This window comes from Mustelus asterias, chromosome 18 (assembly GCF_964213995.1).
Source record: "Mustelus asterias chromosome 18, sMusAst1.hap1.1, whole genome shotgun sequence".
Taxonomy (NCBI): domain Eukaryota; kingdom Metazoa; phylum Chordata; class Chondrichthyes; order Carcharhiniformes; family Triakidae; genus Mustelus; species Mustelus asterias.
This window is the reverse complement of record NC_135818.1, coordinates 28764688-28783608: the sequence shown is the minus strand read 5'-3', so window position 1 is coordinate 28783608 and position 18921 is coordinate 28764688. Positions and strand designations below refer to the sequence as shown.

Below are 18921 nucleotides of genomic sequence, written 5' to 3'. Positions count from 1 at the left end.
CCTGTTGCGAACATGTCTAAGATAGCGTATATAATTGCATCACTCTATGTTGTCACGGTTGCAAGATTGACAGGACTAGAAGATAACTTATTCTACAAGGCTCATGTACATTTACACGGTAATCGATACGTGTGTTACCCGCTAGCCCAATCTGTAGAGGCCCTATTTGTGGCCACCCCTGGGTGGACCCCCCATGACTTATATATGGCGGACACCTCGGACGTACCCTGTACGGGACATACAGGCAAATATAGGAGGGGTATACAGGGAAGATGTGTGGAACTAATAAACTCCACAGATCCTGTGTGCAGGGGGCTCCGGGGAGTGGGAGGGAGAGTATGCTCAGACGATACAAGCTACCCGCTTTGCTTCCCGGGGTAAGGATGGGGGTGTGCATATGCCTTGGTCCCCAAGAATGTTTCCTGTGTACAGACGCAGTGTGCCCGTCAGCGCTGTCGGGTAAACAGAGGCCAGCTTACTTGTACCTGTAACGAGCAAAGATGCCTGAACATGACCGCAGGGAGGCAACTCATTTGTGGTCAGTGTAATGGGACTCATGTCAGCTCAGCCACATGGACACACCCGTTTGATACGTACCAATTGGTAGAATCAAGTGGAAAGTCAAGTGAACCGAGCAATTGGCGGTATATACAGTTCGTACAGACCAATAACCAGGATATTAAATGTTACCGAGCCAAGAAGGGATTTGTGTTCCTCCTCAACAGCACCTTCACGACGGCAACACCAACCCTCCCGATTCTCTTTGCAGTAGGAACAATAGGACCACTCACTGTTCCATGCCCTCAAAAAGGGCATACCCGGAGAAAGATAGTGACCCGGGCCATCAGCAAGGAATTCTGTGCCGATTGGGAGGTCCCGGTCACACTGGGATCGTCACTCGGCTACGGGTTCATGGGGGCCCTGTCTCTGGGGGGGAACAGCAGGAGTAATTAGTGCCAAAAATAGAAACCATCTTATCTGTGGATTAACCATCCTGGGAAACAGCACATCAAAGACACTGGAGGCCATCAACCAAGAACTGGCCGAATTAAGATTGTACGCGCAGCAGACCCGCTATGCCGTAGACTATCAGCTAGCCCAGCAGGGAGGAGTATGCACAATAATAGGAGACAAATGTATAACGCATGTTACAGATGAATCCTACAACATCACCCAAGCCATTAATGACATAAGAAAGCAGCTCGATGACTTTAGACAAGGCCCCAAGAAGGGGAATAGCTGGCTTGAATAGTTATTGGGGGGATCGTGGGGGTCTTATTTAATGCATGGACTAATTATTCTCGTTGTAATAATAATTGTCTGTTGCCTGATTATCGGATGTTTTAATGTCTGCTGTAAAGTCATGCTGGCTCGGACCGTGCCAGGGGCCAGTGTGGTCACCGAAGAAGAACATCTAATGGGAACACCTGAAGACACCAACAATGAAGGAAAGGGCGAGAAGGTGGAAGTTTACCTGTGAACGCGTGACCTGTTAGTTACGGGTCAGGCATATCAATTGCTGGACCCACGATGCTGCTATTGTTGGTCCATCGGATTATTAGAGCATAATCCTGACCAAAAGGGGGAATTGTTGGAGTAAAAGTGAGACGCTGCCAGAGGGAATCCAGAAATTAAAAGATACAAGAAGGTTACCTGGTACAAAATGCACTCTGTGGAAAGACATTAAGATGTGCTGACTTAGGCATAGACATTGCACAACGAGCTAAATCCTGTTATTGTCTAATTACTACAGGAAATAAACCAGACCTTGAGGTCCAGATGATCACCTTAGCTTAAGATAAAGCAGAACCGAAACAATGAGTTTTGTTAATGAGATTAGTCATTGATAGGGGGGCATAATCGGCTAACGATGTGATAACTGCTAATGTCTGTACTTGTCGACTCTTTGAAATGTATAACGATGTGATAACTGCTAATATCTGTACTTGTCAATTCTTTGAAAAATATAAAAGAAGCTCAGCTGCCATTTTAAAATTGAGAAGGTGACTGTGAGCACTGCGGAGAGCCCAGCGCTTCTCCCAAAGCTTTGTCCGATAAACTGCATGTTGACTCTTTAAATCTGGTGATTTCCCACAACAGAGATGAAAGATTGAAAATTAAAGAGAGAAGGGATAACCCAAGGACTGGTGCGTGCTACCATGTGTGAGTTTTAAAAGATTGTAGAAGTTAAGATTATAAGAAATAAGAAGTTCAACAATGTTAAGGAATAGAATGGGTTAAAGAAAAGTAAGATTGTGAAAAAAATGGGCAGATAGTGGACTAGTATTTGGAACTTGTACTTTTAATAGGAACAGAGATCAAGATGGTTTCAGTAAAATTGAAAGAAGAAGGTTGTGATGGAAAGATACAGGCAAGAGGCTGAGAGAATGATCAAGTGGCAAGCTCTCTGTTATACCCTGTGTAGATGAGAAACAGTTACCTAAAAGTGCTTCTATATTTCTAATTAAGTTCCTGTTATAAGCATTGCTGTCACAAAGGTTGTATGAAGACAATATAATAATGAAATGCTTAGTTTATTCCAGCCACAAGACAAATTTGTTAAATTAATTCACACTTTCAGTTTCATTTTTTGAAGAAAACTCTTCACTATGATGTTGGAATGTGACATATGTATGAAAGTTAGAAATTGTTTTATTATTGTTTCCAGGTTTTTACATAGAAGCAGAGTTTAAAACTTCTCAAACTCCCACTTGAAGATGCTTTGTGGTCATCTGATGAACTTTTCAGCAGGATCTGGACAAACCCCAGAAGGAAGATGCATTGTTGAAGACTGGACTGTGTAAAGCTTTCTATGCAGTCAATGCATTCCCAGGGCTGATCTACACTGGATGGGGTGGCATCTGAACTATGTAAGAATCATAGAATCCCTACAGTGCAGAAGCAGCCATTTGGCCCATCGAGTCCGCACTGACTTTCCGACGGAGCATCTTACCCAGGCCCGCCTTCCTGCCCTATCCCCATAACCCCACATATTTACCTCGCTACTCCCCCTAACCTACACATCTTTGGACACTAAGGGACAATTTAGCATCGCCAATCCACCGAGTCTGCACATCTTTGGACACTAAGAAGCAATTTAGCACAGCCAGTCCCCTAATCTGTACATCTTTGGAATGTGAGAGGAAACTAGAGCACATGGAGGAAACCCACACGGACACGGGGCGAACGTGCAAATTCCATATAGACAGTCACCCAAAGCCAGAATCGAACCTGGATCCCTGGGGCTGTGAGGCAACAGTGCTAACCACTGTGCCACAGTGCCATTCATTATGTATTGTTCCGAAAGTATAGAATGTTTAATGAAGATTGTTAGGTACTCGTAGACTGAGGCCAATCTTGAGAATGAGTCAATACATTTGATCTGTTAATCGGAATGCAACCACATTGGTAAGGAGTCCAGCAATTTTTTTTCCTTTTCCACTGTCTCTTATTCAAACAATTGGTAATGAAAAGAGGAGCTGCATAGAATGATGCAGCACAGGAGGAGGACTTACAACCCATTGTGGCCACCTCAGCTCTTTGAAAGGACAATCTAATTAGTTTACTTCTCCTGGCCTTTCCTTGGAGCTCTGCAAATTTTCTTCTTCAAGTATTTATTCAACTTCCTTTTGTAGGTTACTATTGAATCTGATTCCACCTTTCTTTCAGGCAGTGCATACCAGATCAAATTTCAACAACTCAGTACATTAAAATATTAGTCTCCTCATTCTGGAATTTGCAATCATTCTTGATGCCACAGATATTTGAATGAGCATTAAATGTGAAGGGAGATGATATACATATCATTTTACCATCGTGTATAGTGGGATTGATCCTTTGATTCAATGATAACACTCCCAGCTCTAGGTCAGACAGTGCAGGATTTGAACCCAGGTCTAGACAGTCCGAGTGAGCCCTAGGCCCTCTCATTTTATGGTTTGTGGGAGCCTATAAAACCCTTTTACTGTATAGAATTGAAGCTCCTTCAGGAAAGCTTTTAAAGCATGTTAAATCCTCATCTCATTCTGACACTTGCAACAGAAACTCAAAGTTTTTTTATCTGCCAACAGTGGTTCATTGATGACATCATGCTCTTCCATTGCCCCCTGGACTTGGTGTCATGCCATACAGTTTGACTGCTTTAGGCAGTTGCTGGAGCCTGCGTAGGACATCCATCAGTGTAAGTGTAATATCAGACTGTCACTGTGGGATGACACAAAAACTGCTCTGTGCTAATAATAATGTGAGTTACATGGGTCAGAGAGGTACCAGTGGAGACACCTCTACCCATTTTGAAGTGTTCCAGAAAATTTCCAACGTTAGATAGTTTTCAGAAGATCGAAACATAGAAAACTACAGCACAAAACAGGCCCTTCGGCCCCACAAGCTGTGCCGAACATATCCCTACCTTTTAGGCCTACCTATAACCCTCCATCCTATTAAGCCCCATGTACTCATCCAGGAGTCTCTTAAAAGACCCTATTGAGTTTGCCTCCACCACCACTGACGGCAGCCGATTCCACTTGCCCACCACCCTCTGTGTGAAAAACTTTCCCCTAACATTTCCCCTGTACCTACACCCCAGCACCTTAAACCTGTGTCCTCTCGTAGCATCCATTTCCACCCTGGGAAAAAGCCTCTGAGAGTCCACCTGATCTATGCCTCTCAACATCTTATATACCTCTATTAGATCTCCTCTCATCCTACGTCTCTCCAAGGAGAAAAGACCGAGCTCCCTCAGCCTATCCTCATAAGGCATGCCACTCAATCCAGGCAACATCCTTGTAAATCTCCTCTGTACCCTTTCAATTTTTTTCACATCCTTCCTGTAATGAGGCGACCAGAACTGAGCACAGTACTCCAAGTGGGGTCTGACGAGGGTCTTATATAGCTGTATCATTATCCCCGGACTCCTAAACTCAATCCCTCGATTGATAAAGGCCAGCACACCATACGCCTTCTTAACCACCTCCTCCACCTGCGGGGCCGATTCTAGAGTCCTATGGACCCGGACCCCAAGGTCCTTCTGATCCTCCACAGCACTAAGAGTCTTTCCCTTTATATTGTACTCCTTCATCCATTTGACCTGCCAAAATGGACCATTACGCATTTATCTGGGTTGAAGTCCATCTGCCACTTCTCCGCCCAGTCTTGCATCCTATCTATGTCCCTCTGTAACTTCTGACATCCCTCCAGACTATCCACAACACCACCAACCTTCGTGTCGTCGGCAAACTTACCAACCCATTCCTCCACTTCCTCATCCAGGTCATTTATGATGGCATGGAAGCGGGTCTGAAATATTGGTAGTCTTTAGTCCAGCCTGCTGGCCAGGTAAAGGGGGATAAATTAAAGAATAGGGATGAGATAAGGAAAGACACCTGTATATCCCCATATGTATAACAAATAATGAAGTAGATTGTTGTTGAAATTTGTTACGTGTAATTTTATGATCAGATAAATTATTTGAACACCATTTACAAAACTAAATCTCATAGGATTAAAGAACACAGAAAGGGGCCATTCAGCCCATTGTGCCTCTGCCAGCTCTTTGATAATACTAACCATTAAGACCCATTTCCCTGCTCTTTCCCCATTGCCCTGTAGATTTTTTTCCAGCAAGTATTTTTCCAATGCTCTTTTAAAAGTTACTATTAAATCTGTTTCCACCATTCTTTCATGCAACACATTCCAGATTGCAACAGCTCGCTTCTTTTGCATATCACGCTCATGCTTTACGTCAGGGTAACTGGAATAGAGAGAGGGATAACTGGATTTTATTCCTTCTTTATCAAACAGGAATACTGCTAGACCCTAATGTCTAACCTTCCTGAAATTAGCTACCTCAGCACAGGATAGGAATTTAGCCAGGCTTCTGGTTTTTTTATCTCTTACTGCCTCGAGTTTTTCTCTCCATTTGTTCTACTCCCAGGAGATAACATGGTTGTAAAGAAGGGGCGGGGGAGGAGCAGGGGAAGGAAGAAATATTTAGTTATGATGTTGCAGGCATCATGAGTATGGGGTATGCTTGATGGAATAGCTGGTCTTTCCGTGTCTGCTTTTTTTTGGTGTATTCGTTTATGTTTCCTCCATGGTCCAGTCCCAGATTTACAACATTGCGTTCCGTTCTTCAGGTTCCATAGCCATCTTATTGACAAATTATTTTTTTAAATCGATATATGTATATATATATATATATAATATATATATATACAGTATATACATATATACCTAACAAAAAAATTCCAAAAATGATTAGGAATCTTACTAGTGTGATTAAATGTTGATGAAGGATATAACCATTATTCTTTTCATGAATTAAATGTCTTTCTTCATAGTTGCCATGGATGATGAAGATGGCAGGTGTTTGCTGGATGTTATTTGGTAAGTTTGTCTTATTATTAAACCTGTTATAAACTCAAGTATCTGTTTATTTCAATGTGTTTTAAAGGTTTTTTGGTCAGGTGATTTAATTAAATAGTTAGAAGTACATTTCAAACTTTGTATTCACAGTCTTGATCTTTGGTGTTTGGCAATTATAAAACACAACTTCAATGCCATTAATTAATTTAGTCCATTAAATTGGCAGCTGGAATTCACATTATTCACAGCATGTGAATTGATACAGTTAAAGCATCAGCAATAAAATAGGCACATAGGACATTGGAACAGGAGGCGACCATTCAGCCCTTCAAGCCTGTTCAATCATTAATTTAGACCATTATGAACTGAATCGCAATCTCAGAGCTGCTCACAGTACTGCAGCTGTGGTCTAATGAGGGAGGGTTTTCTATAGTTGAAGCATGACCTCTACACCCTTATATTCTAGTCCTCTACACATAAAGACCAGTGTTCCTTAGCCTTTTCTTTTATTTTCGTTACATTTTAATGGATCTATATATTTGGACCCCAGGTTTCTCTGGACGATTGAGAAAGTACCCTAATAAAAGCAAATTACTGTGGATGCTGGAATCTGAAACCAAAAGAGAAAACACTGGAAAATCTCAGCAGGTCTGGCAACATCTGTAAGGAGAGAAAAGAGCTGACGTTTCGAGTCCAGATGACCCTTTGTCAAAGCTTCCAGTGTTTTCTCTTTTGGTTTGAGAAAGTATCCTGTTCTATTCTTTTGAGGTCTAAAGTGGATGATTTCACATTTGCCTAAATTGAAATCCATTTGCCACATCTTTTCCTATTCATTAAATCTACCAATATCTCTTTGTAATTTTACACTTCCATTTAAATTGCTTACAATGCTTAGTACCTTGATGTCATTAGAAAATTTGTCTATGGAAGTTACTGTCAAATACAGGGAATAGTTGCAGTTAAGAATATAAGAACATAAGAAATAGGAGCAGGAGTCGGCCATCTAGCCCCTCGAGCCTGCCCCGCCATTCAATAAGATCATGGCTGATCTGAAGTGAATCAGTTCCACTTACCCACCTGATCCCTATAACCCCTAATTCCCTTACCGATCAGAAATCCATCTATCCGTGACTTAAACATATTCAACGAGGTAGCCTCCACCACTTCAGTGGGCAGAAAATTCCAGAGATTCACCACCCTCTGAGAGAAGAAGTTCCTCCTCAACTCTGTCCTAAACTGATCCCCTTTTATTTTGAGGCTGTACCCTCTCGTTCTGGTTTCCTTTCTAAGTGGAAAGAATCTCTCCACTTCTGCCCTATCCAGCCCCTTCATTATCTTATATGCCTCTATAAGATCACCCCTCAGCCTTCTAAACTCCAACGAGTACAAACCTAATCTGCTCAATCTCTCCTCATAATCTACACCCCTCATCTCCGGTATCAACCTGGTGAACCTTCTCTGCACTCCCTCCAAGGCCAATATATCCTTTCGCAAGTAAGGGGACCAAAACTGCACACAGTATTCCAGCTGCGGCCTCACCAATGCCCTGTACAGATGCAGCAAGACTTCTTTGCTTTTATATTCTATCCCCCTGCGATAAATGCCAACATCCCATTTGCCTTCTTGATCACCTGTTGTACTTGCAGACTGAGTTTTTGCGACTCATGCACAAGGACCCCCAGGTCCCTTTGCACAGTAGCATGTTGTAATTTTTTTCCATTTAAATAATAATCCAATTTGCTATTATTTCTTCCAAAGTGAATAACCTCGCATTTGCCAATTTTATACTCCATCTGCCAGATCCTCTCCCACTCACTCAGCCTAATCAAATCTCTCTGCAGGCCTTCTGCTTCCTCCATGCAATTCACTTTCCCACTTATCTTTGTGTCGTCAGCAAACTTTGTTACCCTACACTCAGTCCCCTCCTCCAGATCATCTATGTAAGTAGTAAAAATTGAGGCCCCAGTACCGATCCCTGCGGCACACCACTAGTCACCATCTGCCAACCAGAAAAGCACCCATTTATTCCAACTCTCTGCTTCCTGTTGGATAGCCAATCCCCAATGCACGCTAACACTTTACCCCCAACTCCGTGTGCCCCAATCTTCTGCAGCAACCTTTTGTGAGGCACCTTATCGAATGCCTTTTGGAAATCCAAAAACACGACATCTACCGGTTCCCCTCCGTCAACCGCACAAGTCACATCTTCATAAAAATCCAGTAAGTTCGTCAAACACGACTTTCCTCTCATGAATCCCGACTTTCCTCTCATGAATCCTGACTTTCCTCTCATGAATCCTCTCATGAGAGTTCCTCTCATGAAGTTCTGACACAGATCCTTGTGGGACGTTGCCCATTCAAGTACCTGCCCATTCGCGTACTGCTCCACTTTCTAACCAGGTCAATTATTTGCCTTCAATTTTTTGGGTTTCTTTAGCTAACAGCCTCATATAGAGAACTTCATCAAATGCTTTGGGGACATCTGTAGAATTAAAATATATAGTTTCCTGTTCAACACTTGAGATGCCTCTTTACAATATTTAATCAGGTTCGTCAAGACATGGTCTACCTTTTACAAATGCTAGCCCAGCTCTAATGTTTAAGTTTATGCTCCTTTGCTCTGGACTCTTCCATCAGAAGAAATAGTTTCTTTGTATCTATCCAATTTATCATTTTAAACACCTTAATCAGGTCACCTTATAAACCAGAGGAAATGCAAACCAACCTCTCTTCACAGTTGAAACCTTTTAGATATCTGAGTCATACTGGTGAATCTGTGCTGTATCCTCTCTAAGGCCAATATATCCTTTCTGGGGTGCGGTGCTGAGATCATAAAGGGGTCTAACCAATGCTCTGTGCAACTGAAGTATCATTTTCTATCCTTTGCCACCTGAGATATTCAAATAACCTTTTGATTGTGTTTTGTAGCTGTACCTAAATTGATACATTGAGTAAATGTGACTAAACTATCAGGGAGCTTGAGTATTGCTGAAAAAAGCAACAATCTGTTGAAGTTTTTCATCTTGCGCTCATCAGGACAGACATTAAAATGCTGAATTTCAAAGGGAGCAACAATTTGTACTGCATGAAAAATATATCCAAGGACCTGTCCTCTGCAGGAAAAAGGAACATGTCCAGGCATTTCACTTTTTTTGAATTAAATAAAGGTATGTGGGACAGTAGTTCCCTGGTGCTTTCTCCATGGCAGTGTGACCCATCAAAGTTGATTTACCAATCAATCAGCGAGCTTTTCTCATGCAGCATAAATTGTTGCTCCCTTTGAAATTTGGCATTCTTGTGTCAAGCCTGATGAGTGCAAGGTGAAAAGCTTCAGCAGTTTGTCTCTTTATTTTCAGCAATATTCAAGTTCCGCACTACCAAGTGACTATCAGGAACCTCAAATCATTGATCAAAAGTCTCCTATGGTGTCCCCCACCCCCATCCCACAGCATATTTCATGATAGGCTTCCTTCAGTAAAACCAAAGCATTTAAAATTATCTTCTGTTCTATGCTCCAGTGACCCTCAAGCCCTGAATGACTTTCTGCATGGAAGTGACAAGGTTAGTACATGCCCATCCATGTTACTTCTTCTGAAGTATTCTCCATTAATTATAAAATTGGAGATTTTCTAGAATAGTGCCAGGGATGAAGAACTTCAGTTATGTGGAGAGAATGCAGAAGCTAGGATTTTTTTTTTATTCATCACTGGAATGTGAGCATCACTGGCAAGGCCAGCCTTTATTGCCCATCCATAATTGCACTTGAGAAGATGGTGGTGAGGCATCTTCTTGAGCTGTTGCCATTTATGTGGTGTAGGTACCCCCATAGTGCTGTTAGGGAGAAAGCTCAAGGATTTTGATCCAATAACAGTGTAGAAACAGCAATATAGTTCGAAGTCAGGATGGTGCATACCTTAAAGGGAAATGTGCAGGTGATGATGTTCCTTTGCATCTGCTGCCCTGGTCCTTCTAAGTGCAAGAGATTGTGGCTTTGGAAGGTGTTGTCCAATGGGCCTTGGTGAGTTACTGCTGTGCGTCTTGTAGACGATACACACTGCTGTCACTTTGTGCCGGTGGTGAAGGGGGTGAATGTCGAAGGTGACGGATGCAATGTTGCAGGCTACTTTATCTTGGATGGTATTGAGCTTTGAGTGTTGCACTCATCCAGGCAACAGTGAATTCCATTACATTCCTAACTTGGGCCTTATGGATGGTGGACAGGCTTTGGGGAGTTAACTGTATCAAAAATTATATACTGAAACAGTCTGTGTCCTTATGCAGCAAGACCTGGACAACACTTAAGCTTGTGCTGGTAAGTGGCAAGTAACATTCATGTCACAAAAGTACCAGGTATTGACTATGTCTAAGGAGAAAATTTAACCATCTCCCCTTGACTTTTAATGGCATCATCATCTGTTGGTTTCATAATCATTATTAATGAGTCCAGCATTTTATTCCAGAAATATTAGTTAATGGAATCTACATTCCCCCAGCTGCATTGGTGGGATTTGAATTCCTACCTCCAGAACATTAGCCCACTCTGGATTACTAGTCCAGTGAGAGTAACATTTTACTGTATTTCAGAGAAGATTAAGGGGAGATTTTACAGAAATGTTCAAAATTATGAAGGGTTTTAATGAAATAAATAAGAAGAAACTGTTCCACTGACAGGAGGAACAGCAAAATAATTGGCAAAGTAACAAGAGTGTTTTTTTTACACAGCCAGTTGTTATGATCTGGAATGCAAAAGTGGAGGAAGCAGATTCAATAATAACTTTCACAAGACAATTGGATAAATACATGAAGGATAAGTTTACATGGTTTTGGGGAAAGAGCAGAGAAAATGGCATTAATCAGTGATTATATAAAGAGTTGACATAGGCACGAGGGACTGACTGACCCCTTGTCCACAGTGTGATTCCATTATTTGTTTTTCTCTTTGTAACGACAGGAGATGTGATTAGTTGTGGATCCTAGAGTTGGATAATTTTAGTTTTGTTCTAAACTTGCCAGTTTTAGGCAGTCTGGTGATGCAACCGATTAGGAGCTGATGCAGAATTTCTTTTTGCCTAAAAGGGAGCATGGGTAACAAATGAAGTTGACAGCAAGAGGAAGCCAGTCACTGATCCCCATGTTTGTGGTGAAAATTCATTCTACGACAAATTGGAAAATGTTAACTTTTTGATCTGTGTTATTTTGGGATCCCCTGTTCAAGTGCTTTGCTACCTCACTTCTTCCTTTCAATTGACCTGTTCCCTCCCAAACCCCTCAATATTTGACCATCTATATAAGAAGTAAAATGTTTTTCTCGGGTTTCAGGGCCAGCTGGCTTCAGCCAGTGAAGGAATCAACAGCCAGGTATCCTCATCCACAAGCTGCGTTGACATCTCCTTCCTTGAAGATGACATCCTCGGGTCACCAGCTAGTTCTGGTGTTCAGCAGGTTGCAGAGGAGCCCTGCGATATCTTGCAGCAGAGTTTGCAGGAGGCTAATATCACACAGCAGACATTGCAAGAGGAAGCTGACCTGGCGGCCAGTGTGCTACAGATACAACCCTACTGCCACCCGAACCCTGCAAGCCAACCTGCCGAGGGCAACTCCCAGCTCCTCAGGAGTGTTGGCACAGATTTCAGTGGGTTACCCCAGCAACAGCAAACTGCCGTAATTGCACAACAGCCTCTGCTTCAACAACAAGTGAATACTCAGTTTGTCAATAAAACTATTAGCGTGCAACGCTTGATTCAGCAAGTTGGATTGAACAGTGTTGCGATACAACCAATAGCCAGCATTCAGACCAATGGCAGTCCCAGAGCGTGCAGCATTGGACAGATTCAGATGGTTGACCAACACGGTGGTCAAGCTGCCCTGATGCCTGTTGGGCACCACCATCAGCAAGGATTGTTCGCCAAACCTGGCCAAACATCCCAGATGTCTGCGCCTCCTTCCGAGAGTTACCTTTCTGCCTCGGAGTGTCAGGTGACCCTTAGTTCATCAAATTCTTCACAGTTCCAAAAGACTATCACAAGCACCAATCTAAATGGAAACTCGCTCTTTGCCAACACAAATCTTGCACAATCAACACAACAGGTTGCTGTTAGGCCAGCTGTCAATAACCAGGTGGTTCATACTCCAGTATTGACCCAAATAATTCAGAGGACACCGACTCCAATTCAGCCAAAGCACCGTGTAAGTATCCAGCCCAAACTTGTTCAGATAAGCCCAAAGCCTTCATTTAGCCCAAACTCTTCTGCCCTCCAGACAGCATTAAAAATCCAAACAGAAACCACACTACAGCAACAGAAAGCTCAACAGAACTTGACTTTTGTAGCAGGAGCCTCGGGTCAGAATGTCCTGCTGTCAACACAAAGCCCAACAGTTGCTCAGACTATTGCTGCCAATCTGATCAAACAACAACCCCAACAAGTGCAGTCCAACGTGGGCAAGCCAGTCAGTGTTCAAGTTCTAAACCAGGGGAGTAGTATCGTAATCCAGCCTCAGTCAGTACCTCAGGCTGTCATCCCAGGTCAAAGCCAGTTTATTTTACCAGGGCAATTGGCTAAAGCAGCAACAGCAGGCGGCATTCCCCAGCAACTTTCTTCAATTCAACCTGGAACTCTGTTAACTGGCCAGAGTGCAGCAACGTCAACTCCCCCTGGACAGCCAGCCACAAACCGTGTTATGGGGCGCCAGGGATCTTCTAGTCAATTAGTCAGCAGTCAATCCCTATCTGCGCAGATACTGACTGCCCAACATGTGACAGGACAATTGATTACCGGCCAGACTAACTTTGGCCAGGTTTTTACAGCAGCAAACACGCAGCTGACGGTTGGCCAAGGAACGGCGCATATATTATCTGGATCTCTGCAGCTACAGCCCGGTCCGCTCGCTCCATCTACGCTATTTCAGATGCCCAGCCAGCTAGGTGCTGGCTTTGCTTCACAGTCGCATTCATCTGGTCAACGTACGGTGATGCAGCCTGGCCCAACTGTCGTACAGGGTGTCTCATTGCCAAATCAGATAACTGTTCTTAATAGTACTGGCTCTTTAGGACCATCCATTAATGTTCAGCAGGTGAGCATCAGCTCCCCCAAGAGCAATATTGTGAAGTCACAACCTTCCACTGATGCCGAGTTAGCATCAGCTCCTGGACTACAGCAGACACACGCTTTACCCCAGTGTCACCGACGTATTCAGACCCAATCTCAGTCCCAAGTGGTGGAAATTCAGCAATCTGCTCCACTCTCAGTTGCAACCTCACAACCAAACAATACCTTAGCTGAAAACACTGACAAATCCATCAACCAGCAAGGCATAGAATCAGCACTCAACGCCGACCAGCTTTTGCTTTTCCAACAGGTTAGTACTTTGACATTATAACAGATACATTGATAGACTCCTGGTCAGGTTTTGCTCACAAAGGTAAGATATGCTATAGGAATGCAATATCTTCACACTAATTGTCATTAATTGGAAATCCCAACTGATTAAAAAATAGACTGTAAACTCTCACCCAAAATACTGGCAGTCCATTGAGATTTTGAAGAATTTCTTCGGTGACAGGATCAAAGATGGGGAAATGAAGCTGAGGTGTAGATGAGCCATAATATAATTACATGGCCAAATAGGCTGGAGGGGCTGATTGGCCTCCTGCTGGTTCTGGACCATGTTTACAAGTATAGTATCAGAATTGAGGATTTACACCTACCATGAAGGACGAAAGAGGCTGCTGCTCTTTACTCAAAAAATAGATGGCCTATTGGTGATCTGACAGAGGTTTTAAAAATTACGAAGGGATTTGATAGCATTGACATGAAGAAGATGCTTTGACTTGTGGGGGAGACAAAAACAGGAAGATGTAAATACAAGATGGTTACTAAGAAATCCAACAGGGAATTCAGATGATGCCTCTTCACCCAATGTGGTGCGATTGTGGAACTTGCTACCACATGGAATGGTTGAGGTGAATAGCATAGGTGAATTTAAGGGGAAGTTGGATAAGCACCCGAGGGAGAAAGGAATGGAAAGGTATGTTGATGCAGTTAGGTGCAGAGGGGTGGATGTAAGCTAATGGACAGCAACAGCATAGACTACATGGACTGAATAGCCTGTGTCTGTGCAGTAAATTCTACGCAAGGTCAAGACCATTCAGTCCGCTGCCTCCTTCCCTTCCTTTAGCTCACCGAGATAAACTTCCTTTCATGTTTCCCCCTGTTTCTAGCCCTGAGTTTGCAACCTTCTCTGGGTTCCCTCCTATTTCCCCATATACCCTCTCCAAACTCAACTTGTCCATGAGAGCCACCTCATGTTCCCACAATCTTAGTCGCTTGGTTCCCAAATTATTGATATTATTCTTGCCTCAAGTACTAATTTCCCCCGGGCTCCCAATCTCTTTCAGCCTTACAACCCATGGAAAAGACTGTGCTCTGCTCCTCTAGCCTCTTGAGCATTCCTAATTTTCAATTGCTCCACCATTGATAGCTGTGCCTTCAGCCACCTGAGCTCTAAGCTGTGGAATTTCCTCTTCTAGATCTCTACCTCTCTAGTCCTTTAAGATGTGATCAAGCTTAGATCCCCTGCCCTTAATATCTCATTCTGAAGCTGGTTGTCAATTTTTATTTGATAGTGCTTGAAAGGTACCTTGGAATGCTCTGCCACACTGATGGCACTATATAAATGCATGTTGTTGTTGTAATGTGGGACATACACTTTCTGGCTGAACATTAGTATGCTTAAATCTGTATCATTGATAAAAGGTGGTTTCTCTTAAATCTACAACACTTTGTTTTATTCTTTCATTGGATGTGGGTGTTACAGCAAATCTTGAGCATTTATTGCCCATACCTAATTGCCCTTGAGAAGGTGGTGGTAAGCCATTGCCTCAAACCGCTGCAATCCATGTGGTGTAGGCCAGCCACAGTGCTGTTGGGATGTTCCAGGATTTGGATCCAGTGACAGAGAAGGAACAGCAATATAATTCTGTTCGGATGTTGTGTGGTTTGGAGTGGAACTTGCAGATGGTGGTGTTTCCACGCCTCTGCTGCCCTTGTTCTTCAAGGTGATCGAGGTCAGGGATTTGGATGGTGCTGTTGAATTAGCCTTGGTGAGTTGTTGCGGTGCATCTCTCTGTGGTGGAGGGATGGAATGTTGAAGATGGTGGATGGGGTGCCAATCAAATGGCTGCTCTGTGCTGTCAGGATTTTAGAGCAGGCTTGTCTAAGGGCCGGCTCACCAGCTGGATGTAGCCTGCAAGGCATTTTTTGAATGGCTCGCCATGTCCTCCAAGTGTAGGTAACATTTCAAGTTCAAAACCTCCTGGAAATAATTTAAACAACTGCTCAATGTCTGCTCAGCCAATCACAGGGTGGTTTCCCTGAATATTGGCTGCTGATAGGATCTGTAGCCAATGCAGGTTGAAATCAGCCTGTGATTGGACGAGTTGGCACAACATCAGCTGCTGAGTAAATTTTGAATATCAGTTTCTGGCTGGGGACCATGTGGAAAGGTAAGTTCAATGGAAGGGGATGGGAACCAGGGCGGGTGGGGGTGATGGCCTTCTTGACCCTGACCTCGGAAAGCAGCCCAGGCTCAGACTCATTTGCTTTCCATGGTGGGCTAGTACCGGACTTGGACAGAAATGACTGGTGGGGGCTGGAGTGGCAGTGGGGCAAAATAAATTGGCTGCTGGTGGCTAAATTTCTTCATTTATTGAAGCTCAATTTGCCCTCTGTCAGATCATTATTGCTGTCTTCCTTCAAAGCAATAACAACTTGCATTTATATAGCATCTTTAACATTGTAAAATATCTTAAGGCATGTCACAGGACCGTAATTAGACAAGAATTTGAAGTTGCGCCGTGTAAAGGTCAAGTAACAAAAGGGTGCTCAAAGAGTTAGGTTTTTAGGAGGGAAAGAATTAGGGTGGCGGAGAAATTTACAGCATTGAAAGGAGACTATTTGGCCCAGCATGTCATTGCCAGCTGACAATTGGCCATCCAGCCTAATCACACTTCCCAGCTCTTGTTCTGCAGCTTTGTAGGTTACGGGACTTCAATTGCACAGCTAATGATTTATTCTATATTTTTAGGGTTTCTACCTCTACCAGTTTTTCAGACAGGGTGAGTTCCAAATCTCCTCCACGCTTTGAGTGAGAAAGGTTCCCCTTGTATCCCCTTCTAAACCTCCTACCTCTTGCCCAAAACCTATGCTCTTGATTTTGAACCCCTCAGCCAAGAGGAGAAGGGACTAGAACTCTAGAATTTTACCTAGAACCCTCAATTTGGCCTCCCTTCAGCCTCCTCTGTTCTAAAGACAACCCGAGCCTATCCAATCTTTCCTCATAACTAAAATTCTCCTATTCTGACACACCCTCATAATCCTCTTTCGTGTCGTCACATATTTCCCAGTATGGGGTGACCGAATCTGTATGCAATACTGCTGCTGCAGTCTAACTAGTACTTTATACAGTTCCAACATAACCTCCTAATTGTTGTATTCTACACTTCAGCAGATAAAGGTAAGTATCCCATATGCCTTTTGGCCACCGTACCTCCCTGTATAGCCACCTCAGGGATTTATGGGCATATACTCCAAGGTCTCTCTGTTCCTCCACATTTCAGTATTTATTTCAGCCGCTCATTTTTATTGTTAGCCTCCCCCAAAGATATTACCTCACATTTCCACAGATTAAATTCTATTTGCCATTATTCCGCCCACATTGATATCTTCTGATAGGCCTCACTTTCTTCATTATTCACCACAAGGCCAATTTTTGTATCATCTGCAAACTTCTTAATTATAGCCCCTACGTTCAAGTCCACATCATTAATGTATATTACAAAAAGCAAAGGGCCCAGTATTGAGTCCTGCAGAAACTCATGAAAACATCATTCTAGTCACCCAGTGACCATTCCCCCTTGCTTCCTACCTCTGAACCAATTTTGGATCCAAGTTGGCATTTTGCCTTGAAGCTTTTACTTTGATGATCACATCAAAAGCCTTGCTGAACTCCATTTGGACTGTATTAAATGTACTACCCTTATTGACCCTCCTTGTTACTGCTTCAAATAATTCAATCATGACAGTCCAACATTCCTTTAACAAATCTATGCTGTGTTCATAAATGAAGAATTATCCTATTCCTCAGAGTTTTCTCCGATAATTTTCCAATTATTATAGGCTGACTGACCCGTCACTATTCACTCTATTTGTTTTTCTCTTTACAAACAGCATACAGTGTTAGTTGTCCTCCAGTCCTGTGACACAACACCTGTAGCCACAGAGGATTGGAAAATGATGGTCAGAGCCTCAACTATATCATCTCTTGTTTCCCTTAACAGCAATTCAACTGGGCCTGGGGATTTATCCACTTCCAAAGATATTCAATACTGCTTTCTCATTATGTTAATTACATCTAATAAGTCCCACCCCTCCTCCCTGATTGCAATGTTGTATCATCCCTCTCATGGAAACAGGTGCAAAGTATTCATTAGGAACCATACCAACATGCTCCACCGCCACACACCTTATGGTCCCTAATAGGCGTTACTCTTTCTTTTGTTACACTTTTCCTCTTTTTATATTTATAAAAAAATCTTTTAAAGTTTTCTTTGATTTAACTTGCCAATACTTTTTTTCATGCCCCATTTCTGCTTTCCTAATTTACATTTTAATTTCACCTGTTATAAAGAGAAAGTTGATCCGCCCCCCCGCCCCCGAGAACTACCACCGAAACACCCAAAGAGGAGTACCTCACCTCATAATCTGTAAAAAGTGTGTGTGAAGTGCTGTGACCTGCGCTTCAGCAACTTCTAGTGGTTAAATACAAACTAAATCCCTGACACTCTCTAAAATCAACATGTCACAATTTATTTATCTAACTAACAGTGAACAATTTAACTAAACTATTAACAAACCAAATAAATCCCTTCTAACTATTAACTATTCCCAAATAAAACCAGATTCTAATGGAATGCTGTTCCAATAAATACAATTTCCACTCATTAACAAAATAGAATTTAGTCACTCTCTAAATTACAACCAGGTTTTGTGTCTTCCGGAATATTCTGGGCCTTCTTGGGTTGATTCTTCTGTCTGGAACTTCTTTCTTCTTTGGTACCTTTGCTCTCTAAATGGTGGTTTCTCTAAGACATAGATGAAGCTACGAGAGCCAACGATTTTCTCTCTTGAGTTAGAGCTGAGAGCTGTTAGCTCTGGCAGGATGGCAGTTGCTCTCTCTTTTTGTCCCACTGCCCCCTTCAGTCCCAGAGGATTGGAGGATAGCTAATGTGGTCCCGTTATTTAAGAAGGGTAGGAAGGATAACCCGGGAAATTATAGGCCGGTGAGCTTGACGTCCGTGGTCGGGAAGTTGTTGGAGAGGATTCTTAGAGATAGGATGTATGCGCATTTAGAAAGGAATAAACTCATTAACGATAGTCAGCATGGTTTTGTGAGAGGGAGGTCATGCCTCACTAACCTGGTGGAGTTTTTTGAAGAAGTGACTAGAATGGTTGACGAGGGAAGGGCCGTGGATGTTGTCTATATGGACTTTAGTAAAGTGTT

General features: G+C 42.8%; 1 protein-coding gene across 3 annotated transcripts in view; it reads left to right on the top strand.

Annotated features, from left to right (window-relative positions):
• LOC144507046 (BRD4-interacting chromatin-remodeling complex-associated protein-like) overlaps positions 1–18921 on the top strand; it is a 135157-nt gene that overhangs the window by 29795 nt on the left and 86441 nt on the right. The window contains exons 1-6 of one of the 3 annotated variants that reach the window (XM_078233637.1): positions 2140–2163; positions 2669–2870; positions 4071–4180; positions 6339–6384; positions 9882–9924; positions 11683–13719. In XM_078233637.1, the coding sequence (XP_078089763.1) occupies positions 6344–6384; positions 9882–9924; positions 11683–13719 (2121 nt within the window). In that variant the 5' untranslated portion in view covers positions 2140–2163; positions 2669–2870; positions 4071–4180; positions 6339–6343. Of the gene's footprint in view, positions 1–2139; positions 2164–2668; positions 2871–4070; positions 4181–6338; positions 6385–9881; positions 9925–11682; positions 13720–18921 lie in introns of those variants that run through there. The other 2 variants (XM_078233636.1, XM_078233638.1) reach the window with 2 other exon arrangements.